This window comes from Colias eurytheme, chromosome 14 (genome assembly GCF_061535395.1).
Source record: "Colias eurytheme isolate Ceu_HAF_F1 chromosome 14, ilColEury1 Martin Lab GWU primary, whole genome shotgun sequence".
In the NCBI taxonomy this organism is placed as follows: Eukaryota; Metazoa; Arthropoda; class Insecta; order Lepidoptera; family Pieridae; genus Colias; species Colias eurytheme.
The window spans coordinates 6,173,195-6,201,145 of NC_142993.1; the positions used below are offsets into that span (position 1 = coordinate 6,173,195).

Below are 27,951 nucleotides of genomic sequence, written 5' to 3' on the forward strand. Positions count from 1 at the left end.
TCTCAGTTATAGAGGTAACTATGATGATAAATCGAAAGAACAAATCCCAGATATAGAGGTTTACCTCGTCCCACTAACAGAGGTAATTCAGTGCCAAAGTGTTGGGACCTCAGCATGAGTTCCACTTATGGAGGTTTCTCACTTATCCAGGTCCCACTTAACCAAGTTTCACTGTAATAAGAACCTTCCGGGAATTCTCTAGAAGCGAGCGTATGAAGTTAAAAGTTAGACCAAAAGCTATAATCGGGACCAGATGAAGTGCACTTAAATTACCTTCATGCGGTATAGGTGACCTTTAATGGGAACACCTTTCAATTTTAATCGGATTATAGTGCCTTTCATAAATCTGCATTATGATGAAACTAAATTATTAATTATTAAAACCTGTCGGTTGGTAAATTTCCCGAGAATAAGCCAGTACTGTCTATTGTCTTTACTGATGATGATTGCGATGATATTAAATTGTTGTGACAAAATTACCTGAAATAAAAAGAAAGCACGCACAGCCTCTCTTGTAATTACGCCTATATTCGTAGGATACGACAATATACTCTATATATAGCCCACTTGATAATTTCATAAAGGGAATAGACGTCAAAAGCAAATATTCCAGTGCGTTGTCGTCAAAGCAACTCGGTCAAGGGAAAATCAATCTGCCATAGTTTCAATACCTCTAAACGTAATTAGAGGTAATCTTAAGATTGTTGGAGATAAGTACTGGAAAGGTCCTTTAGGATCTATGCGACAAATATTATTATCTTCTTGTATAGATTTTGGTTTAATAATCATGAGGATCTAGTTCAACGGGTAAGTATGTAATAATATTGTATTAATATTTTGTTTTTTGATGATAAAAAAATAAATGTGGGAAGTTGATTAGAGCCTTGAGATTTTATATGAATATCATAAAATGCTTTTTTTGGTACTATATCAAAACCTCTAATAAAACTGCTTCCTCTATATTCTAATATCACTCAGGATTATAGTATTGCTAGTAAGGATAAAGTTTCAAAATCGATTTAGTAATAATCACATATTAATTATTCAAGCTTTAGCCATATCGCATCACCTAAATATCTGTCATGGGATGGCATTTCAGGCTAAACAGCCTGAACCCTCGTCACTAATTGGCATGCAAATATAAACGTTTGAATAAGGATTAAATATTTTCGTAACATTACCTAAACATAATAACTACGTACGACCGTAACAGCCCTTGAAGACCGCAGGGGTTGCTTGTACAAATACTTCTTATACCAACCCTAACATTTCTCAAGCATTCAATAGGAACCTTGTCTGATGCTCAAACAAATTTAGGAGCTCTCGAAGGGATTCTGGTACATAATGTGGGTTTCCCAATCAATTAGCAAATGTGATTAACCAGAATTATGGAAGTTGTAAGATTGTAGAAGTAAATGTTGATTGCATTTAATTGCTTTATTAAACTCATGTTCAGTCATTTGATAACACTTCTTTCCTTAAACAACACAAAAATATTGACCGTATTTTATACATTTTATTGCAAAGTTTGTTTTGCCAGGAAAACAAGAGAGCAGTGTGATTAACAATATCGTAAGACTGTAGATGACTATATTAAAATTAGTTTTTAGTCAAATTCAAATGTGATACCGTACTGACTGTTTATATGAAATGGCCTAAATCTTTGTACAAGATGTTACACAAGTAGAATGGTATTCTAAAAACATAATAATATTATATCCAGGAATCATTTTTCGTATACACACCCTAATCGAAATCCAGTGAGCGAATCTTCGAAACTATCTCAGGACGAGGTCTCTATCGATCCATTTAACAAGTGATTACTTAACAAAATAAAAAAAACTTAATTAATTTGGTTGTTCTGTTCTCATAAACCCTTATTAATCCAAATAAAAAGGTGAGTGATTTCAAGGGACATCCAGATGGAACGAAGTGTTAAGTTAGAGAGAGACAGGCAGAGAACCACGCGCACGCCGCACTCTAGCAAAAAGTGTCGTGACAACTTTTCGTAAGAATTTTTTCCGTCTAACCCCCTTTCACAACGCGCTATAAGGAACTTCGTTCCAAAAAATACTCACATGTAATGTAAGAAGTGTATAATAGCAACAGTGCTCTTAATATAGAGCTTATTTACCTATATTACCAACATGTTATCAATCTATTTTATAGTCAAGGACACTTTGTAATTAATACTGGACCTTTGCAATTTCGAGAATTCTTCCAGCTTTCTGCGTATTCTCAATAGAGGTTTATTTCTACTAACTTTGACAATTAATTATACCCATATTTGCTTAGGTTCTAACATTTGTAAGCCAATTTTGAGTAAAGCCAAGAGTGTCTTACAAGCATCCTTAACCCAGATTATTTTCTTCGGAATTCATAGTTCTTGACTTTTTGAAGTAAAGATCATAAAATGCTTACATGACAGCTCTACTTTCATTCCGCAGAAGCTGTAAACAACTTGTCTGTTTTATGTTCACATTGCGTGTTATTACGAATTTATTACAGTTTTTATGCTATATTTCGTTAGATACATGCATAATGTACGGGGTTGATTATTGTTTCATAGGCTGATACGACTTATAGGCCAATATTGTATAATATTATTGTATCACCATTGTTTATCGCGTAATAAGTGTTCATCTTTGAAGTAATTGGATGTTTTCTTTTACCCTTTAGGAAAGAGTAATTTTAGGAAAGCCAATAAATTGGTTTAAGACAACAGTCATAAAACGGTGATATCGAAATTTTAAGTGGCGTACGCTTGCCCATTTTAAAAGCGCTCTGTTGAAGATGTATCAAAATAATTAAGCTCATTCTTGTTAAAGTACTCAAACATACCCTTATAACAATATCACGAAAAATTTAAACCACACATCTAGTCGATTTGTTGTTAAACAATACTGCGTTGTGGATTTAATACTCTTAAAAGGTGAGCCGAGAGTTTTAATTGTGTCAAAACATGCTTTCGTACACTCTATTTACGTAAAAAGCCTACATGTTCAATCGCAATACCTTTAATATGATCGTTTGATGTGATTCAGCAATCTAAGCAGAAATATTAATGTGGCAAAGATGCAAAACGTTTTTTATGAAACCCGTTCGAATATTTCTTTTGACGAATGTATGTAAACATGTTTGTGTGAACTTCTATTTTAGTATACTTTAACCGTGACTAACAAATATTGGAAGATTATGGAATATCAACAAAAAATTAATATCAAAGAAACGTATAGGGAATTTGAAATAGTATTTCATGAGTTCATGGAAAAACGCGTAGAAATAAATGTGCCTTGATTTTTGATGACAAGAAAAGTTTAAAGAACAAAAAAGACGTTGAAAATAGCAATCCAACTGATTTCTTCAGAAATTATAATATCTAAAGAATCCTAAAGTTTTGATTGGGCTTTGTTCTAACTTCAATGTATTTTTTACTTTTTATTTCAATAAACTAGCCTTTTTGAATACTTTTATAGTTGCGTAATTATTATAACTTTTTGAGACGATTTTTTTATTCGCAAGAAGGCTACGGACAATCAGTGAAGTACTCCCTGTACCGACATCAATTTATAATTCGTAAGAAAAAAAACGACTTACAAAATATTTCATTCTTAAAATAGAAGTCTGTTAGCGTAAATTGTTCTTCTCTTATTCTATAGAGATAAAAAATAAAGCAAGCTAGCTATTCTTCAAAATTTTACAAAATTATAAATCCTCCGAAAATTGATTTTAATTTAAGTGATAATAATATTATCGATCCGTATTTTATTTATAGGACTACACTCTTATCTTTTTTATTATTTGTCCCAGCTATGTAACCACGCATTTTATTTGTATCAAAATATTACAACAGAATGATACAAGTTGGGTTACGGTAGTATACAGTATACTAGTTTAAGGTCTTTTTATTATGAAGTTTAGCAGCGTTTAACCACCTCTTCGTATAATTTACTACATTTATATGGCCTCAGATGAACTAAACTAGACATGTAAATATCTCTATAGGTATGTACCTACTTATTTACTTGTATTGTAGGAGCATGTAACAAAATTTGTATATTGAAAGACTCGATTTGTAGACGATCCCTTGAGAATATGATTTCGACGTCGCTTATGAGAAAATATAGTGTGAGTAACAATTAACATTGTAATACCATACACCCTAGTATAAATGTATAAGTAGGTTATTAGTTCTCTAGTTTTCATAAGATGATTAGAAACTTTGGCGAGCTTAACTTTGGATGACGTTCGAAAACAGGAACCAAGGATTTATATTATTATTTATTCAGTAATAATTAAGGTTAGTGGTTTCCTGAGTAGTTTCAAGTTCAAAAGCCGTCTCAAACAAAATCGATTATTTTATGCAACAACTAATTTTTCGTCCACTGTTTTGCACGCGTTACGTTGTGTGTTGTTGGAAATCCTCACATTTTAGTTTCACCAAAAAGTATGTGGGTTAAGACAAATGGAAATATGTAGCATTAAAATAGAGTTAATTTCGCAAATATTGTTTAGTATATATATGTATAAATATATTTTAATAGAGAAGTATGTGCTTATAGACAAGCCGATGGGTATTTGCTCTGATAATTTACTCCGGGGCTGTATATTTAGTTCAGAAACAAATCAACTGGGGAAATTATTACTCAAATTAATAGTTAGTTTTGCGACTTGGTTAAATTTAATTAATATTTATTTGTGAGCTTTGATTACCCTCTCTCTCTTAATTACCATGAAGCAAATAAATGTTTAACTATATACTTTTATGAATATGTAGTATGTACTTATATTTATGTACTTCATAGGAATGATAAAATTCAGTTTCTTTATTTTCTCTTTTAACATCTTTAGATTCTCAACAAAACTTCACAAATAACACTTTAACTGCATTTCGTTTATCCAAGTGAAAAAAAAATGTATTTTTTTAACAAAAGTGAAAATTTTATGTTTATAAGTATGGTGAGATTAATTAATATTATTAAAATACCTACATAATTAATTTAAATTATAAGTTTACAGCAAAATATTAAATACTAGCGGTCCGCCCCGGCTTCGCCCGTGGCACATATTTCGCAATAAAAGGTAGCCTATGTTCTTTCTCAGGGTCTAAAGATTATCTGTGCCAAATTTCATCAAAATCGGTCCAGTAGATATGCGTGAAAACCATACATACATACATACAAACCTTTCCTCTTTATAATATTAGTATAGAAGGATAGATTGGGAATAATTATTTTATTATGAAAAGCCGATAACTGGGGTTGTTTACAAAATTAATATCCACGAAGTATATAAGGTATCAGGGAATAAAATATGAAATTGGGTTCGTTCTTGTGTCGAATAAATTAAAATGATCGAAAATTTATACTGCGTAATATATTCTGTTAGAAGTTTCCTGTTTTTTACATAAAGTTATAATAATTTCCAAGAAGAATAATAATTAACTTTACCATTTCTTTCATGTGATGAAAATGAAGTGTAATAAAGGCAAAATTAAATATTAATATTTTCCAAGCAATTGTGCCAATAATTCTAGCTTGTTGCTAAAATTAATGATAATCTTTAAGAAGAGACCAATTGACAAATGCCAGCTGTGGTCAGTAGCCAATGATTTACGGCCTAATTTCGTTTAATTTACGATTAACTTTCTGTATATCCTGAACATTGGCTTGGATCAAAAAGTTCGACGACATGACGATATCTATCAACCTTGGCCAGCGTGGTGGATTATGGCCTGTACCCTCATAGGAGGCTTGGGTCCTAGCAGTGGGAACGCATATTATGAGCTGATGATGATAATGCGTACCTAATATAAATGTATAAAGAAGTATTGTTTAGCTTTACTTTATTTCTTAGCTCTAGATCAACAAGTCAATAGTATTCATTAGCTATTAGGCTAAAATATATTGTTCATGTAGGTACTCGGTTAAATGAGAGGTACTTATTAGTTATAATAATGGTACTAATTACAAAACTATTAAATAAAACAAAAACATTATAAAAATCATTTATTCGTATCGATTATCGAAAAACCCTTATCTAAGTTTTATAACTATCACTAAAATTGCGTTTACGTATTTACAGGTGTAAATATTTCTAACTAAATGCTAAATTATTCCATCTAGATCATTTATTGTGGGCTGTCTTCAACGACGACCTGCTGGTGATACCTTCTACGACCGTGTGGAACTCGCCTTACTCTTGATTGGACACCTTCTTCATGTACTACCTATAAATGAAAGGATCTTTCAAATCATTGTAAAATAAAAGAAAATTATGAATATCGGTAGATACTGCTTTTGAAAACTTAATGTTTGCTAAAATGTATTTTTGTTATTCTTTCACGCAAAAACAAATCATCAAATTGGATCTGGATGAAATTTGGTAGAGAGTAGATTAAAGTCTGGATTAGCGCATAAGCTACTTAGTAGCCGGTTACCACATTGGATACCACGCGATTGTCGCCATGGGCTTCAACTACTCTCAAGTATTTATATTTAAATTATTTATTAAAAACTATAGGTATTAAGAATTTCTTCATGTCAACATAATATGCATATAATAGATTTGGGCTAATGACTAATCTAAGAATTGAATTGGGGCAATTTTTCAATCCTTGGTTAATTTATCCGTCAATTAAAGTATTACACAAGAAACATAAAAATATCCTCTGTAAAATGTCAAAAAGGCAATACATGAATAAACCACACTTTTGATGTATTTAATACGTTATTCGACGAATAAGTTTTAACTTAGGATTAAAAAATCGCCCCAGTAATATAATCGAAATACGGAATCGTAGCTTATATAATTATCTTACCTGTACATTTTTCCTGCCCACATTGTTTTCCAAGAATTTGTTCACTGCTCCGAGGGTGTTAATAGGAATCTAAACAGATATAACTTTTAATAAAGGTAAAAGAGTATTTTGATCAATAAAGTTTTTCCATTTGAACATAATTTACTTTATGATGATAAAATTTTATTAGAAAGACTTACCATTTATGCTTCTTTCTTCATAATACAGGTGTAATACTGTCAAATTAGGAGTAAGCAATGTATCCCAACACCCATTACTGCATGATAAATAAAATTAAAAGAAACTTAATACAAAATTCATACAAAATTATACGAAGAAAAGCGTTAAAAGTTAAAAGCGTTAACGGACTAGATATAATAGGTAACCATAGAATAGCGAAGGGTTTTAAATGCATTTTATGCAGTACCAATTTTAATAATTAATTTTATAGTAGTCATCTTTCACAGAACCTTCGAGTTAATGATTTGTTAAATGTAGGTCTTTTTTTATGAATGAACTTACAGAGAAAATGTCATCGATAAAAGATGATGCACTCGGTGTGTCTACCGAAATATGAGCTGATGAAGAGGAAGATATCGATGAATCATGCTTCGGCTCAGATTCTGTAGAGGATTAAAGAATATTAGTAAAGAGAAGTGAGATAGTGGATATTACTATAAGAACTCATTCGCACGACCGCGTCCTGGGCGGCGTTATGGATAAAGTACTACCTACAACCATGCATGATAAGATGCTTTAATAAAAACTCTTGGGGTTTCAACTAATTAGTATTTAATCCTACATTATATGTAATAGCTTATTCCATTAATCCATCTCACAGATTGTACATTATCTCTCAGATTTTACATTTACATTTCCTTCCGTAACATCTAATTACTCAAGAACAGTATGTGGAAAATAAGAAAAACCACATCGTAAAAGATGGCGTAACATGAAATCCTAATAAAACTCTAAATAAAACATGAGCAGAATTACGACGGTCACAAAAAAAAACAAAACCATAAAAGAGGAAGATGGCAAAGACAGTTTTCTTTGCGGTAAACACAATTTTTTTGTATGTCGCATCTAATTAAAGACTTAAAAAATAACGTAAACATTGTCATTGTGTGCTACCAATACTGAGTTTAATGCAAATATTAATCGTGGCTGTTTCATTTTTAGGATACAATTATATTTCATTAGATTTGATATGAAAAACATAAGAATAATTATTACTTAGGTACAAAACAATTTGCAAATAAGAAACCTGTAATATTATGTGTGATATTAGCACACATCGTTATAAAATATCCCATTTTCGTGTATAATTAACGCAAATTACATACTAGCCTTAGTTACATTCAGTTACCACTATAACTTATTCTAACAGTCATTAAAATGTGTATATATTCCTTGAACTTCTTTCTTAGATTTAACTGAGTTTTTAATAATAAGCACCTGCTTGTACAGATTTTTGTACAGATATATTTGTACGTGATGCCGTGTTCCCAAGGAAATTACCGACTGCTTTCAAAGTAGAAATTGGAATCTGTAAACAAGAAATATCAGTTGAAGAGATATGTGATATTAAAATTCTTCATATAAAGCTCAATTTACATATAGTTGAGAAGCGAGATCCCGTGAGAAATGGGGACATATTGCCGGGACCGTTTAACCTATCGACTATTCGTTTGAAGTAAGTTATTTGGATTCAGCCAAGAGGGAATCAACCTCGACTTCGTGGTGAATGAACCACGAATAATGCAAATTGTATACGATATAGGAATGAAAATTAAGTCTGTTGTTTATTATTGGAAAATACAATTTGAAAAGTTATCTATAATATTAGTCATGACGTGTATAATATGATAAATTGCAAATTAATGAATGAATAATTTTGCCACTTCAATATTGTGTTCCAAATGATTCAATGCTTATTTATATTAACGAATATATTGAAAAGAATTTTTTATACTTTACAACTTACATCAAAAATGTCACGGAAGAAAGTTGGATTTTTGTTCACAGTGACTTCCTTAGTGTAAACTTTTCTTACTCCTCCCCCATTGATATGTCCGTCTACATGAGCTCCAGCGTTGGCTTCAACACCGACATCTACCCTTCTCTCAGCATGTTGTTCAGTTTGTACAACAGCACTGGGAGCTGGTCCTACAATCTCTCCCTGACCACCAACATAGCCTCCGAGGAAAGCGGTTTTACGAAAATGAGCTCTTCTTGGCTTGTAATGTGTATGCACAATATGCTTTTCATAAACTTGAGGTTGAGAATCTACGTACACCTGTTTGAAATTAAATGTTTGTAGGAATAGATATTTTTATAATATAGATTTTGATGATGGTTAGATACTTTCACATTGTATGTATCCACATACAAGACACATAATAAGCTGCACGTAAAATAATAAAACATTAAATAGTTATTACAAACATAAAAGGAACATTATTTTACATCATGTTTCACTGATGGCTAATTAGTGTACTTGCAAGAAAAAAGAAATAGCTTATATCATTATAACACATAAAACATAACATTTATGTTAAAAACAATATGACGACGAGGTTAACATATTGCTAGAAAAACAAAAAATAGTATTATTAGTTCGACAGACACGTAGTGGTAGATGGTTTCAAAGTGCTGTATCGATATTTACACAAACCTTTGAGAAACCATTGTTTCGAGGCAATCCTATTGGAAAGCTAAAAATATTTCTAAAGAAATCTTGGAACGGATTAAATTGATTTTCAGCATTTATACGGTACTGCGGTGTCCATGTTTTACTCACTTCTTTGACTATATGAGGAGATTGAACATCTTCCCTAACTATTGTCTTGGTTATTTCAATATTTGATGTTTCATGTGGTTGTACTTCATTTGCAGATTCAATATTAACTTCGGTGTTAATACCACTTTTTAGAGGTGTTACTTCTAGTTTATTCACACCGCTATACGTAAATCCTGCTGATCCTTTATCACCTGTTTGGCCTCCCTGTAAATTTTTAAATATGTATTATAATTTTTAAAAAGTAACTCCTAAATGTTACGTGCAAAACAAAAACAATGGGGATAGCGAAATTGGGCCCATCATAACATCAGCCAAAGCACAATGAGAACATTCTATTTTGAACGGTGTTGCTTGCTAATGCTTTCATTCCTTTGTGCATTTATATATAACAGTTCATTCACATTCAGTAATAAATAATTATACCCATGCTAATATGTAAATTTTACCTTTACTCGTATCGTACGCATGGTTAGCGTCTAGTCTGATAACTAAATTAATATTAGTAAATGACATTTCTGTTTAATAACAATTTATTGTACAATTAAACTTATAACATATAATCGAGTACTGTTAACACAATTGTAAAAACGAGGATACAATAACAACATGGAATTATGCAGTGAAATTTTTGGCCTTCAATGCTTTTTCGGTTTTCTTTCGCTTTTGTTTTTCTTCCTTCCTTCGCTTTATCCTCTCGCTTAGAGATTCACCTACCAGGGCGCTGGTTGAAACGACGTTTCCAGCTTGCGCTTGTGCAAAGCCACTTCCAATTTTGTTACCGGCGCTGGTTCCAGATAGACCAGCTGATGCGTGATAGTTACCGCCCGCCGTTGCTCCGGCGAAAAGTCCACCTTTAATAAGATATGTAAGTATAAATAAAACCCTACACGACTTTATTTGTTTATTTTTAGCATTTAAATGGATATTCAGGTACCATCACATCTTTAGATTTTTTTTGGTTAAGTAATTACCACATTGGTGTTTAATGATATATTTAACAACGCGTCACTGATGATTATGGCACCATATTTTGTGTTTCGATAGCAATAACCTTATGTTTACCTGATGCTATTCCATTTTGATTAACAGTTCCGCCAAGGCCAGCAGTTGCAAACTGTCCTGTTGGTGTACCAGCCTCTGCAAACAGACCTCCACGTGTTCCATTGGCTGTAAAAAACATATACTCAAATTAAGAATCACTAATTTTTATTAATATTAACAGGCTAGCTATTACTATAAATGTTGTTTTGGGATTAGTTAAAGAATATTAATATTATTCATGAACGAATATTATACATTAGTGCTAGTGGAATAACGAAAAGAAACATCAATGTCGTTTTTGAGCTTTTCCTTTAAAAATAGTTTTAAACACTTGGGCAATCAAACAAATCCTGCTCATAATGTTAGTAATGTTTGCTTTTGTAAGCAAACAGCAATTTTCACCAGTTCAAAGTTGCTAAACCCAGATAAACTATTATAAATCATTTACATAAATTAATATTTTAAACAAGATGATACCTACGAACTAGATAATTTCTCAATTATATGAATTGACTTCTGTACTACTTTAGAATTTAGTTAAGAACATAATAGTCTATAAATGTATGTTAAATGTGATACTGATGAAACTTCATACCACGTTCGTGAAGAAATAGATATCGTCATCTTAATAATAGCGTGTAATTGCACAAGTTTGTAATAAATCTGTGTTGATGTGTTGTGCAAAGAAGAAACAGAGTACAACATCAAATGTTGTTTTACGTAATATAAACAAAACACGGCAGGAAAAATAAAAATTAACTCTTGGAACACATGTTTCGAAGAAACATTTGATTTCCAAGAAAGCAGCTTTCAGCCCTTCCTTAGTCGTGTGCAAGTGGAATATTATCATTCATGTTCGTACTTAAATGTGACATAATTTTGATAGCATAACATTTAACGTCATCATCGCTGACTATTTAATTATTTTATAACCATTAATTGATACCCAAACTTACTTCTAAAATTACATAGATAATTTTAGTAATAGTCGCTCACCTAAAAGCCCACCAATTCCGATGCCAGCGTGGTAACCGCCGAAGTTGACTCCCAACTTTCCATCTTGAAACGATATAAATTGTGGAGCCTGGGAACAAAGAAAATCACCTGTTAATTATACATTACGAACATTACTGCTGCATATATTAACTAATTAAGCTTTGAATTGCACACCAAAGATAAACGAAATCTTTGCCTTGCGTTTTATACATAGGAAATGTAAAGAATCTTATTACAAAGTCTTTCGTTTATACAAAATTCTGTACATAAAAATATTTTTCTGATTAATTAAGCTGATTTTCAATTAATTATAATTGTAGCTGTACAAACGCAATCATGTCAGACGAATCGTAAAAAGGAAAACGGGCTAATAACTTCCAAGATTTATATTACAAAACCCTTCATAAACAAGGTGACACGAGATTGAGAAAATGTCGTGACGTGCTCGAGTTTTAGCTTAGTAATAAAACATTCAGTGCCGTTCCGTTACTCAAAGAAACAGATTAAAAACTTCGGGGTACTTAACTCAAAAACTATTGGAATTTTCTGGAACTACTGCTCTGAACGACATAAGGAAGTTACTGCACTGACACCAAGCAGATAAATTATGCATGTCTCAGTGAACGCGAATGACTTTGTATGTAAAGCACAGCCGAACCTATATTTTGAGCCTAGAATAAATTTGAATGGTAAAATATGACAAAAGCAGTTGTGTATTGGCTGGGATTTTGTGTATCTTTTGATATATTATTTAGTATGTAAGTGCTAACAATGTTACATAACAAATCATTGCAAATAAATTAATTTAGTGATAATTAATTAGTTATGGACAAAATCTACCGTATATATTTTTTTATAAAATACGTATAATGATATCTACACGTAAGCATAAATGGAACAAAAATTGCGGTTTTGAATAAAACAAAGAGAGATTAAACCATATTCAATTGTAAAGAAACGAACTGAACAACAACACAAAGAAAAACATGTCGTTTAAATTCATATGCCTATCTATACAGTACTAGCGGTCCGCCCCGGCTTCGCTCGTGGTACATAATATTTACGTTTTCTCTACATAAGAACCATCCTCATACTTCAAGGAATATAATAAAAAAAAATTATCGAAATCGGTTCAGCCGTTCTCGAGTTATGCGCTTACCAACACATTTTGCGATTCATTTTTATATATAAGACTAGCGGTCCGCCCCGGCTTCGCCCGTGGTACATATTTACGTTTCCTCTACATAAGAACCATCCTCGTACTTCAAGGAATATAATAAAAAAAGAATTATCGAAATCGGTTCAGCCGTTCTCGAGTTATGCGCTTACCAACACATTTTGCGATTCATTTTTATATATAAGACTAGCGGTCCGCCCCGGCTTCGCCCGTGGTACATATTAACGTTTTCTCTACATAAAAACCATCCTCGTACTTCAAGGAATATAATAAAAAAAGAATTATCGAAATCGGTTCAGCCGTTCTTGAGTTATGCGCTTACCAACACATTTTGCGATTCATTTTTATATATAAGAATTAATAAAATCATGTTTAAAGCCTATCGAAATGTATTTATTTTCCAAAAACTAAATATTTTATAATAATTTGTATGCGCTAACTGAACTTTTAGTATATGTTTAGGCTAAGTTTAGTCAGCACATTTCCAGAGACATGATGCAATTAAGCTACTTCTAAGTCATCTGACTTGATAACTTAAATGAATCCATCTTGTGATGCTAAGCACATTGGGCTTCATTGGGCAATTAAGTTTTAGTTTAACTTAGATCAAACAGTTCAAAATCAAACTCTACTTGCTAAACGATTTACAAACATCGAATGTATATAAATACTATAAAGTATATTCATGGTCACAGAAGTCGCTTTGAGCTGTCTGTCTGTGTCTTTATGCTTAAATCTTTAAAATTACTCAACAGATTTTGATGAGTTTTTTTTAATAGATATATGTATAGTGATACTTCAGGCAGGTTTTAGTACCTATATAGTTTATTTGGTTTGAGATAAAGTTGGCGAAGGCGTGGATGGAAAGTTATTTCTTAATAAAATAACATGAATAGGTATCAGATATCATAATTTTTACACCTAGATTTATACGTAGCTGGACTGTAGAGTTAATATTCTTGAGTTACCTATCGATTTACATTGGTATTTTCCACATTAGAATACAATAAGGCGCGATCGATCTTAGTATTGAGAATTATCAAGTCGTACCTTTTGACGGTCAGCAACAACGACCAATAACGACCACAACCACAACTAAGACATATAACACTATATATAACATATTCTATTCTCTATCTTGCATGATTTTTTTCTTTTTAGGACTATATTCAGATATGTAGAGATTCACGCTGACTCTATCGTGTTACGAATTATTATTTTAGTTACTTTTTATTTCTAGATTTGTATTCCAACGTGTTAAATGTTTAAAAGTGATATAAAGATTTTGATCGATTTCTTTCATCTTTGCTGATTGTGTTTCATTAGAGTTGTGTCCTACAAATACAAAATCTATTTTTTATCTATCTATCTATGTATAGTTTTTCAACCATAATAATCTTTACTACCTACATTTCAAAATTTTATTAGGTAGAATAATTTTAATTGAAATTTTAATTCTAGATAAAAACAAGGTTAGAATATGAATTAATATCATGATACTCAGTACGTACCTACCTACTGCATACGTAAATAACATTCCTATTAATTCAAAACACGTAATTAAATTATTACATTTCCATTACAACCTGTTATAATAAGGAAGTAGGTACTTCTTGTATTCATAATATCTTACACATATTTTTCCATTCACAATATTATTTTCGTATTATATACCTACCTTCTTTAAATTATCTATTATCTATTCTGAAAATTCATGTTTTCTTCTCTACCTTCGCGCAGACGGCATATACCGCTTCACTAATGTGAGCATTTTGTCTATGAAAACATAATCTTAAACGATAGATCACGTGCAGGTAGCAAAGCTGGGCGGGTTGCTTGTTAGGGGTGTACACTGTACACATAGAGTTTTAAGAATTCATCTATTTGAAAAAAAACTGCGTTTACGTAGGTACTCAGCGTAAGTAAAATTATAACCTCCTTTGAGCTTAATATACCATCAGTGGGACACCCTGTATATTTATAAAAAACACTTTATTGTATGCACATAGAGCAATAACAAAGATAACTATATAAATATAGTACAATTTGGCCTTATCGCTAAGAAGCGATTTCTTTCAGGCAACCTTTTTATTCATTTAATTAAATGAAAATATGTTTAAATTAATATTTTGCATAAAATCAAATCATAAAAAATTAATTATGCTAACTAAACGTTAAAATTTACTATAAAAGTTCATTTCATCTGTGCAATTCTAGCTTAATCCAGAGATAAGGGCATAAATTAGTTTAAAGACCTAAAATTATTCTAGGAGCAAAGTACTCGAGATGAAATACTGTAGCCATTAGTTTAAACAAAGCGGTCTCTAAAATAAAGGTGTATAATGGCTAGACATTAGACAAGAATCACATAAAATAAAATAAATTCAAATGCATTTATCAAGATATAATTCTTTTATATTCTACAAGTTAAACAACATTTGTATTTATACAATTTAATGTTTAATTTAAATCAAAAACAATGTGTGGAAAATTAATTAAATAATTCTAGAAGAAGTCTAATTAAATAAATAAATGTTTGAGTTAACTAAAAGTTTCGGAATAGGAAGAAGTGATTAGGAATTCAATATTCACACAAACAACGTTTTCTTTGAATATTTATATTCATAACAGACTTAATTAAAACCATCTTGGCCAACTGAACGATACTAAGAAATTTCTTAATTTCTTAGCTGAAGGGAAAACAAAATTTCTTGAAATTAATATTTCTTGTTAACACAGAGGTAAGTGATCTCTTATCCGTAAATACAAAACTATGAAAAACAAGATTTTTAGCACAATTCATTTACTTCCGTTGTTTCTTTTACATTTATTTGACCTCTTCATCTTTTCTTCGCTCTTTTTTATATTTAATATTTCACGATGTAAACATCGTTTATTTGTCACCTACATACATTAAAGAACAATAGATATTTCCACACCAGACCATTATAATAATAGGTATCACAAGCAAAATCACGTTATTAAGTTTGCCCATTACCATGACCTATTCACAGACAATTACACACTATAATAAGAACCGGGGATATTGCACAGAGAATATGTAAGGAAAAAACGTACCGAAACGGATAATCGCGGCGTGTACATTTATTTTGTTTAGACACGCGAATGACCCATTAAAATGGTATATACCCCGCGATAATTCTTGAGGCGGTGCACGCTGCAGTCGTCTTTTGTTAATACTATTTACGGCTTACTAAAGTTTCTATAGAGAAAAGTTTAATTTCCAGAGCAAACGGTGTGCTTTGAAATAGCCGAATGCTCGTTTTGTTTCGATTCGCAGCTGAAATATTGTTTCAAACTGTATTAAGGTAGATTAAATCTGACAAAGACAAAGCAGATGTTTTTTGTTAATATTTTTAATGATCTCTAAATGCTGAGAGTCTTTGGACTTAGTTTATGTTTTTATTTTTTTACCATTACCAATTCATCCAATAGATTTTAATGAATTATTAAATACTGACTTTTATTTTATATGCCTATTTATTAAATTATATCGAAAGTTATCATGTAATGACAATATTTTTAATCAATCATTTAATTATAGTACAATACACCCCTCGTGACCTTGTACTTAAATAATCTTAATATGCGAACTCTTAGAGATAACGTTTAACGTAAGATTGTTCATTGTTTATTTAAAAGACAATTGATGATTAATGTCAATTAAAAGGGAGATAAACATAATCAATTTATGAATCAAGGCAGGTGGCGTTTGTTTGAGGAATATTACACAGTAATTCAATAACTAGCTGCGTCCCGCGGTTTCTCCCGCGTGTCGCCGCTCCTGCCTTCCTCGATAAATGGGCTATCTAACACCGAAAGAATTTTTCAAATCAACCCCTGATCTTAGCGCGCTGAAACAAACAAACAAACTCTTCAGCTTTATAATATTAAGTATTTAATAGCCTTTATAACTGTGAAACTATTCATTGACCTTCTAACAAGTATGTAACAAGATTACAAAGTCATTGAACTTTCAACTTTAGTAACAATCTTAGGCCATTATTATACCCATTACGGTTATTACTGCAATCAGTTTTGAAAAATTCATTGCTCTTACGTGCCCCTGTTTGACAAAGGGTGTAATTCTAGTAATTATTCTAAAATACTTCATCTAATTGCTCGTTTTATAGCTTAGTATATGAAGCACACTTTCAATCCAAATGCATAGGTATTAGGTATGTTTCAAGATCGTTTTCACTCATTTGAAATAAATTTAAGTGAACCTATATTAGTGATATTGTTTGATAATTGCTTTGCTGTTTTATTGATCAAAAGAGCCTTTACAAACTTAAATTAAATTTCTACGAAGCAGCTGTTCTCTGCTAAAACATTATTTTTGACGCTGACAGGTAGTCTTACAATTTTAGAAATATCAATAATTCAAAACAATATTGAATGTTATCATTACGTCTATTACACACAGTGTACACGATATTAACTCGAAAATATATACAGAAATATATCTCCAACATTAATTGCATTGCGACCTCTAACGACAATTTTCCATTAACAAACTGTCCTAGACACGACCGTTTATATGACAAATTATGTGAAGAGATACCAGCATGCGATTTACTGAAAACAATACACAGCAAATATAATCAAACGGACGCCGGGTGTGATTCGTTTATTTGCGTGGTCGCAACAACATCTGGTTTTTATTTTTCAATTATCCAGTCACGTATGCGCCGATATAACTGTTCTATATTCCAATTTGTTCAGCTTTTACCGGATAGAACAAAAAAATGTACATCGTTGCAAAGTTTATTACCCGTCCTAAATGGTTTAACGATTTTATTGCTAAGCCGTAATAAAAATACCCATAGATGTTGAAGTCAAACGTTTATGAAATTGGACGTTTAAAAGGTTACATTTTGGTGAAAATATTGAAAGAGCTACTTATTCATATACTTTAAGTAACACTAGGGAAGTAATGAAAATTCAAAGAACTCATGACTAAACTTTTAGGTAGCATACAAACTGTGTATGATTTTAACACATCCCTTAAAGAGGGAAACGAATGAGTAGTCTTGTCACGGTGTCTCCGGTCCCTTCAAAATGGAAAGCGATAACACACTGTGTTGTAATAATATATACTATATAGTATAGATATAGTATAATATATTTTCTACCGATATTTGCTAAGGGTTGTATAGTATCTATTCCGGTGGGAGCGTGACCTAATTTGAGCTGACTCCAAAACAAAAAAATCCCTTTGCTAAAATATTTTTTATCGCACTTTGTCACCTACGTAACGGTTAAATTTTATATTTATTTAGGCAATTTCTTATACATTATTTTATATTTAGATATTTAAAAGTAAATTTATGCATTTTAGATACATTTTCATGATATGAACCCTAGTTTTATAATGCTCATTTCATTATCTAATGTCGCAATGCCCTATATTATTAGTTTATACATAAACTTACCGAGTATGCATGTGATACTAATACAGCCAATACAATAATGGTTGGACTCGTCATGTTATCTGAAACAGAAGAGATAAATAATTAAATTAAAAGAAATGTACATATATGTAAAAGCTTTCCTAAAAATAAACAATATTTAAAGTACCTAATCGGCTATGGTATGAAGTAGTTTATTTGCAAACTAGGTATTTAATCCGTATTTTGCGTGACTCTACAATTGACAAATTTAAATAAAAATGTTATCACGTAACTAATATAATTTATTGGTTAAATTGACAGCTATGACGATACATCTAGCCGCCACACTCCTATACTTAATTTGATCACATAGGACATCAAAATTCAAAATACACAGGACAGTTTTGCAATAATAGGCGTAATATAGTTGTGTATTATGAAAGGATAATTGTATACAATCCATAGATTCCAGTCCACCTGAAGCAACAAACGCAATTTGATTATCCTCCGACAATATTAGCGGAAGTCGGTCGATATCAAAGCGACGATGATTGGATTATACACGATGCAATCTAACTTGCGATACTGTACGCAATAAACCAATGCTATTAGTACTTTGTACATTTACCAAGTGCGGTATTTCCATCACCTTACGCTATAAGTTCCATAGAGTTTAGTGACACTAACTGCGCTCGCTATTGCGTAAGAAGTAAATGTTCTTGTTGTTGTTAATCATATTACTGGTGAAAACAGCGCTAAAATCGGTTCATCTTTTTAGGAAGGAAGCCGGAGTAAACACAGATCACCTCATAGATTGCCAAGTAGCTTACTTGTATTTTCGATTTTAATTAACAAACTGTTATGTTTACTGTAAAAACAGACGATTCATTTTTTTGATTATTTGATGATAAATAGACAACGAAACATTTTAATATTTTAGTACAAAGCTTTCTTTCGTACTCTTTACCGTTTGAAGGATAATAAACAAATTACTATTAAGCGAATATAATTTTACTCAAAGGCCTTAGAATATTATTCATTGTGTTGGTTATTTTCCCCGAAGATCTTTTATTCGTGATAAAATTATTTTTAAGAATTTAAAACTTTATACAAATATTCTAAAACTTATAACAGACTGACTTATGAACCAAATCCGACAGACACTTAGACAAAAATAGCTAAGTAAAGGAAATAAGAACAAAAGCTTAAAAAGAAACACCCCTTTTATTTATTTAACAAAACAAAACGTACATAAATATGTACGTTTTGTTATCTTTATACCTACGATGTTTTGATTCAATCAGACAGCTTGACTGGTCTAGTATAAGCAATTTTAGATCAAAATACTATGAGTCATGTTCAACATATCCCCGTGTGTAGTCTACGCGTGATAACTTCGGAATATATTTCACTAAATTAACAATTATGCCTCTCGCATCGTAACTTTGAATCGATGTGATCTGACTACTAAAGTACAGTTGATAAACGCAAAGGGATTCTGTTCATGCACGGAACTAGAATTCTTAAATAGTTCATACATTTAAGGGCTGGTTTTTCAATCTTTGGTTAAAGTTTGATCGCTGAATGTCGTATTATACAAGCATTTCAAAAATGTGCTAATTCGTGTCTTTAGGCATTTTACAGATGTAATTTGTATATTAACGTGTTATACTTTATTGGACGAATAAGTATTTTCCTAGGATTAAAAAATCGGTCCTCAGTGTGGAGCAAATACCATTTCTTTGACAAATAATACAGCGCATTGTAGCGGATTGTAGAAGAATTTAAAATCCATCCTTGATGTAAATGCGATCTAAATACATAAGCTGAGTCCAATCGAAGTAGATTTTCCTTTGTTTATCTGCTTATTATCCTCTACTTAAAATCTTATTAGTTGTCAGAGGATAAAATTATAATAAGAATAAATCGAGAGAAAATTCCAAATAAATATATTTTCGTACTATGCACTTGCTTCTTAGGAGACTATAGTGGCAGTTATATTTTGCCACTAGTACCTAAAACTGCCACCAAAATAAATACTATAACTTCAACAACTATGTATCCCATGCTTAATTCTTGTGTTCATTTCATCTAGGATTCCTTATTGCATGTAGAATATTTATTATATGAGAATGTAGATCTGCGGCACGAGCAACTCTTTCTTAATGAGAATGACAATGACACGACACACGGAAATCTATGGACTTGATATCTAATTCTAAATTAATAAAGGATTATAATATATTATGATAACTATTAATGTTATATTCATATTGTTATTGGTCATAATCATGAATGCTGTTATTGGAATCGTCAGCGAATAAATGTAGAAATGGATTAATAGTAAGGAAAATAACAGTGATTAAATGAGTGTAACCAACATTAATTATGTTTAAAGCATTAATAATTAAATTAAAAATATGAAATATTTAGAATCATGTTCATCAATTATCAATTAGAATCATCATTGTAACATGAAGTTTAAACTATACTTATAAACGGACTGTAACTCAAAATTCGTAACAGCCAGGTAATATCGAATCAAAATGCAATCAGTGACCAAATATTTTATACAATTCAAATCATTATATTGCGTAGTACACGTGACCGACCGTCTTCGTGCGTAAAAAAATAATAAATGACGGTTACGCGCGGATACAACAAGGCCAGAACATTACAACAACAACACAGCATCCGCCTGCACTTGCAATCACCGTAGTGACGACAGAGTACTTTCACTCCGTCATACTTCAAAAATATTAGCACGCAATTGCTGTAAGATCTAGTTATGTAGAAGTAGGGCTATGTTTTGAGTGTGATATACTTATGTACATGTTATAATATGTAGGTACATATTATGATTTCTTTTGCACGCTCTGTAAGTCTTAGAGTTATGAGTATAGCACGAGTTGTGTTGTAAGATTCCTTCTTATTACAAAAGTTAGGTATACATACTGTTTTTGTCAAAATAACACTTATTAGTAAAAACATAAAATTGCGGCGGTTTTTGACGCTAAATTATGCGTCTTAATTTTTTTCCAAAACTGATTTAATGTGGTATGAAATCTAAAGGATTTTAGAATTTTGAATATGTTTGATTTTTTGTTTGAATAATTAGTAGAATTATTCTTGTAGTCAATGCAGTTAAATTATTAGAATTATGTACATAAGTTAAACTTCATAACTGAATAGATAAGAACGTTATTACAGTAGGTGCTAATTTGATTTTAGAAATAATCTATGTAAAGTTTTATGCCCACATTAAATGCATTATTAAGTATGATAGTTGGGCATTTAGAAATTAGGTATTACAATTTACAGTAATTTTTATATCTAGTTTCGATTATGTAGTATTTTGCTCTACACTTAAAATATCAGATAGAAAATTGATATAATAGTGATAATTTCATCATTTATCACATAACTAAGTCACCAGCCACCACCTATAGCTTTTGATCTTCTTTTATGTAAATAAAACTTGCTTTGGCACACGACGTTGCTCACAAAATATCCTTATTATAATATGTTTCGTATATAGTAAGATTATAATAGTAAAATGTAAGATTGTTTTTAGTTATAAATAACGTGAAGAAAGTACATCTATCTGGCTCTAAACCTTAATGTGAATTAAATTAATATCCCTATTCATTCTCATAATATCTTTTACGATGATTAGAGTTTTATAAAAGAGTCATTCCTTTTTAGTGGCAACAACGTTAAAAGTAATAGTTTAAAGCGGGACTTGATTTAAAAATGAAAATGCTTCTAACAGACGTTATTACGTTAGCCGCAATATGAATAGTAAAAGTCATATGATTTCTGAATTGAGTCTTGTGTGGGGTCAAGGGTCATTGCGTCGTGGAATAGAGGGAAATTCGAGATTTTAAATGTTAATATTAAGGTTAATAGTGTGTTAGTGTGCTAGGTTTTTTTTGCTATTATGACGCATAGATAATATAGAATTTTGCGAATTAACATTGTGTGTTAGTAGTCTTATTTTTTTGTTGTTTATAACTGAGACTAAAGTCTTTGAAGTGACTTCTTTAGGCGCCTTGAGAATAAAATTTCAAGATCGCGTCATGGCAATACCGTCACGTCATGGAGTAAGGCGACGATTTTGGTATCTTTGAATCTTGCCAAAGAAGTTTCACTTGTGACACGTGTGCTCGGCACACACGCTTTTATTTAGACGCATGGAGGTAGAGAAATGTAGGATGTTTTTAAAAGATCCTTTCGAGATGAAGTTTATAAGAAAAAGTAAAATTTTTGTTTTAATTATTTTAGACAGCAAGGAATTGTGTCTTAAATATTTAACGTTTTATTTTTGGGTATTTTCAACAGAAGTTATAAAAAAGCACAAAATGTATTTAATGGTTTCTGAAGGATTACTTATTAAATCGTTCATTTGCAATTTTTCGACGTCTCTTAGTTAATTGTTTTAATTATTTGCCTCGTGTAATTAAGAGAACATTCCGATATAATTGTACAAGATTACAATGATACCAGAAGCAATAAATAATTCATCTTATAAAAATTGTAAAAAAGCAGACATTCATTTCATTAAATAAAAATGATTGTATCTATTGTTTGTTTACAATTTATGAAGGATACGTATGCGTTCAGAAATAAAATATTTGATTTATTGGGTAAATTTGCATGGATTGCAATATGAATTTTTTGTGAGGCAATATTATATAAAGGTGCTCGAAGCGGTAGAATAATATACCTAAGAAGAAGAATTTTTTTATTAGGTATATTATTTAATCCTAGTATATTTAATTGTCAAATGAACTAGTTATGTCTAAAATTGCTAGTTTAAGCATAATATAATTTTTTTTTTATTTATTAATTTTTATTGAATGTTGATTATAGCCATCATACAACGGTAGAGTAAAAAGCGCAGGTTATTCCCACATTTATAAATAATTGCATTAACCGTTTTCAAATAAAAATACTCAGAATTTAGAAAACAATATTATGAAATGTTATTTTCAAATATAATTGGTATTATGTTCAAATGATTATAAAAACGTAACATGACGCACGAAGCACACACGAAAACTAACAACTTGAATAACCAAAAGTAATATTTAATTTAAATAGCCGTGATGCGGTTCCGTTTGTCTATGTGCTAATATGGACAAACACACGAAAATCAATATATTTACCGACTCAAAGTCAAACTTTTCTTCAAATCATTGAGTTTAATCAAATACATTAAAGTGTAGTTTAGCGATGATGTAATATTAGTACTGAAAAAACATTTTATCTTTATTTTTTTATGGCAGACATTATACTCGAAATTTTGTTAACATTATTGACTTTAACTGTATACAATTTATAAGCAGTATTTCTTGTCAGCTTGTCTTATGTTAGAGACAAAAAGATTATTTAGCTTGCAGTTTTACACTATGAATCCAAACAATACCCCATTTGAGTTATCTAGTACCTACTTAAGTAAAATGAAAACGTTAAATAATTAGTTAATACATTCTGTTTCTCTTTATAAACTGTAATATAATCAAAACAGAGGGCTAACATTTTAGGTAGGTACGTTCTTTAATTAATATCATTATGCATTACAGAAACACACATTAACAAAAATCTAGACTATTTTTTAAATCTCTAACCTAAATGGTATAAAAAATACTTTATTTAAATCAAAAGACTAATATACTAATACCGAGATGGATAATTACGATCAAATCTATCAAACATAAACGATTAAACTTCTATAGAACGTAATAATACCCATTATTAAAATACTCTGGAAATAATATATTATTAAAGAATCTGAGCAAAGTTAAACATCAATCTTCGTATTGTTAACATAATATTAATAAGAGTATCTTTTTAAGGAATTGCCGTCAGGTAAAAATCGACTCTAGGGACAAGGGAAAATTTATTTAAGAGAAAGCTTCGGAAGGGTCTTCTGATATTTAAGGTATGTAATTTGTACTATGTCAACCTCTTGCCTTTTTAAGATTGAGAAGGCAATTACTTACAGGATTGATCTGTGACGTCTTTATTTTTTACTATATATGACGTCACTGGGAAGGTCGAAACGGTACATTTTTAATAGATGACCTATAAAATACCTTTCAAGGGCAGACCTTTTGATTTCCCCTCGGGTTTATTGTAATTTTCAAGAAAATTTTAAATAAACATTTTAATAGAATTATTGAATTAGTAGATTTATCTTTATTAGAAAAAGATTTTTCAAAGTTAGGGCTTTTAACTGAGACAAAAGCGCTTTAAAAATGAGTAAATATGAATAAATTAAAGTTTAAGTTAAAGCTAGAGTTATGAGAAAATTGTTTTAAAAATTAAACATCTTTCGCAATTTTGTAAATTTTCCTAATGATGAGTATGATCTCAAGACGTAAACAATGATAAATTACTATTTATGATCAGGAAAAGTTTATAGAAATATGAAAACGATGGTTTGGCAAAAGGAAATGGTGACCAACATAGAATTACTTTGTCAAAAGAGTCGCTACTTAAAAGTGGTTGTCAATAAAGTCACAATTAAACAGATTTAAAAGGAAGTGAATAGCTTTGCTTAATAAAAAAATATGCGTAATGTAATAAATAATAATTACAAAGTATATGTTGACGTCAATGATAAAGATAATTTAAATTATTTCCATGAAATATAAGGGTTGTATAATAGATACATATAATATTAAAGCATTAATAAACAAGGTTTATAAAGCAGTATATTATAAATAGTTGTATTTAAATTGTAAATTGCTTTGTATTTATTGGAAAATAAAATCGTACTACATAGTTCCGTTATTTACAATGATAATTGAGGCCTAAGGTAATCCCTTCAACATTATTCTTCTTTTTTGCCACTTACGTCAGCCATTTTCTCTTTGATAAATGCCTGAACTTTTTCAAATAGAACCTGTGGAGACTCTACCTTGTCTATCTGGTATGTTTGTGCTATATATACACCTGTAATATAGTTGAATAGTAGGTACCAAGTAACTAAAAATAAATATACATTTAGTAACTTTCACTTCACACATTAATAACAGCTTCCGCAGATTTCATATTCCAATTTCGATACATATTTATTAACTTCAATCAATAATTTCGATACCTTAATTCACTATTATTTACTTTTAATTAGAAATCAAACATACGTTACTACAAATTATGGCTTTTCCTGTTCAAACCACCCTTACTAAACTTCATCCGTTAAAATTACTTCCATTTACCCATAAACTATCAGAAATAAACCTTTTACCCATAGTAAGTTAAACAACACAGAATTAATAACCGACTAAACCATTTAATCCCCAATTCTTTATTTACATTCAGCAGATTAAGGATAAAGCAATTTGCCCATCAATCGTTGATTATTAACCGTCCTAATGTTAATACCGTCGTTCCCCATTTCAATTCGAGCCATTGTTTCTAGCAACAATAGTGACATGGGAATGCAATAACAATGCTTGTGTTATATCTCCTTATTGAACATTATTGGATGAAATAACGTGTAATTATTTCGCATGTTGCTTAAATTGAAGTCCTTTGTTTGGGGTTCGTTATCCTTGCGTTTGATATTTTTTCAGATTGCGCTATAAATTGCTATTGGATGTCAATTCGTTATACTTTGCTATTAGGGGATATCAATAGTTTTATTGTTCGACATCAAATTGTTAAAGGTGGTCTTGTCTAAGAAAAATACTTTTAATTGTATTAAATCTTAAATGCATTCAATAATAAAACGTTACTAAAAACTGTCATAATAGCGCAGTACAATTAACATAATATTATAATAAGTAAATAATTTAAAAAAATCTTACCAAATCAATAAACACTTTATTCAACACTAAACCGCATTCGATACCTGGACAAAAAATTGTCACTTTAAAACTCAATTAGACAATATTCAAAAACCTGTTATTTACGATAAATTGGTTAACCACCTGCGCGTGCGCTTATGAAGGCTCTAATAATGGTACTACCACAGTTAATATAATACTGGTACTACCACTGTGGACCATTCACTATGTGCTGGGTTTCGATCAACCGGTGAGTTTGCTCATACGCACCAAATTTAACGTTTATATATTTGGAAACTGATAAAACAATCAAGGAAAAATGGAAAGAATGTTCACGAAAAAATGTCGCTACATTCCACGGCATAGAGTAGTTAGGGTAACATGGTAAAAGTACTTATGAAGTAGTCATTTTGAACAACTTTTATCAATTATTTCTTGCGCTAATTACGAAAATTTGTATAGAAGAAATAATAATACTATAAGTTTTGTTATCTTTTGCGAAAATAAAAAACCGTGATAAAAGTTACGTTATTATAAACATAATTTTTAATTCACATATTTTATTATCGACTTTTGGTTGTAGGAAAAACCCGAATGTCGCGCGGAGATTAAAACATGAGAGATTAATACGTTGCGTAATATCACACATTACTTTTAGGGAAGATTTTAAGACAAACAAAAATAAAATAAATAACACTTTTTAAATTCAATTTTTTATATATGTATTATGTTTCATTGTGTTTTCAAATAATAATTTAAGCGTAAAAGATTCTAAGTATGGAAGTTAGAAATCGTAAATTTACAATCTATTTCTATACTACGTATTTAAAAGAAAGTAGTATCTGATGAAATAAATAGGAACGTTATATCTCTTTTAAAAGTACTCAAGTTTTATTTCAAAGCATATACCAGCATCTGCCTTTTGCGAAATACGGTACAAGTTCTTGGAAATGTTTTATTTGACGTGTAGTTAGTAGCAGTTAGTAGTTTTCTTACAAAAAGCGGTCTTTCTGTTTAAGCAGTTTCAAAGTTTTTTCTCTTACTCGTTACTAAATAATTATCTAATTGCGTTGTTATTTTTAATTGTTTGAAACTACGTTCTTAAGCTTAAATAATTGACTATATTTTTTACGTTTATATTGTTCTTTGCGATATTATTCTCTATGACTATATCCATTATTAAGTAAATTTATAAAACCTCTTCAGAAAATAATTAGCAATAAGATTTATAAAGATAATTAAATTAACACTATCACATAGCAACTGCATGTATTTGAAATTATTTGAAAATAATTTCAAATACTGTATCTATTTAACGTTAAGTGTGTTTTTGCGTGCAATGTTGAGAATATTTTATCATAAATTCATACCAATTGCATATTCACTATGCTATAGGTTTAACGCTTTAGTACAGCTTTTAGAGGCTTCATTTTAGAGAATTCATTGGACGGTTACGCTTGTTGGCATTTTCGCCTAAATCACATATTAGTAGTTTTCATTGTATCAATATTGTTTTGGTTGCATTTTATATTTCCTAGAAGACAACACACATTAACTAAAATGCCGAAATCTATCGGCGGGGTATAACCAGGGGTTGGTTTGCTCGGTTTTTTGTATAATCAATTGTTTATTTTACTAATTTTGTTTTTGTTAGTAATTAACATTTGTGAGAAATTTTGTGAAATTTTTGAAGATACGAAATATATACTTATTTGTAATCCCATTTAACAAAATAATTTCTATGCTTAGCTTCCCTTGATCTCTGGTGCCTATTACACGTGTGCTAATTTACCTTAATTTATCATCTAAGGATACTTCAAAGCGATTTGGGTAATATTAAAATCTAATCCAGAATGATAACGAGATATCAAAGCATTTACCAACTAAAATCAAACTCGTGTCATGATACTGATGACCTTAGTTGA

At 30.6% G+C, this 27,951-nt stretch overlaps 1 protein-coding gene across 1 annotated transcript; it reads right to left on the minus strand.

Moving 5' to 3' along the window:
• Positions 1-5,995: 5,995 nt before the first annotated feature.
• LOC149902923 (uncharacterized) lies at positions 5,996-26,286 on the minus strand. The gene is made up of 12 exons (XM_090109267.1): positions 26,171-26,286; positions 26,048-26,091; positions 18,273-18,331; positions 11,640-11,727; positions 10,665-10,769; positions 10,317-10,453; positions 9,603-9,806; positions 8,787-9,098; positions 8,258-8,348; positions 7,322-7,422; positions 6,821-6,889; positions 5,996-6,229 (listed from the first exon to the last, which is right to left on the minus strand). Exons 3-12 carry the CDS (start codon positions 18,324-18,326, stop codon positions 6,131-6,133), a joined length of 1,260 nt encoding a protein of 419 aa, XP_089965393.1. The 5' UTR covers positions 18,327-18,331; positions 26,048-26,091; positions 26,171-26,286; the 3' UTR covers positions 5,996-6,130.
• Between the last annotated feature and the right edge of the window lie 1,665 nt (positions 26,287-27,951).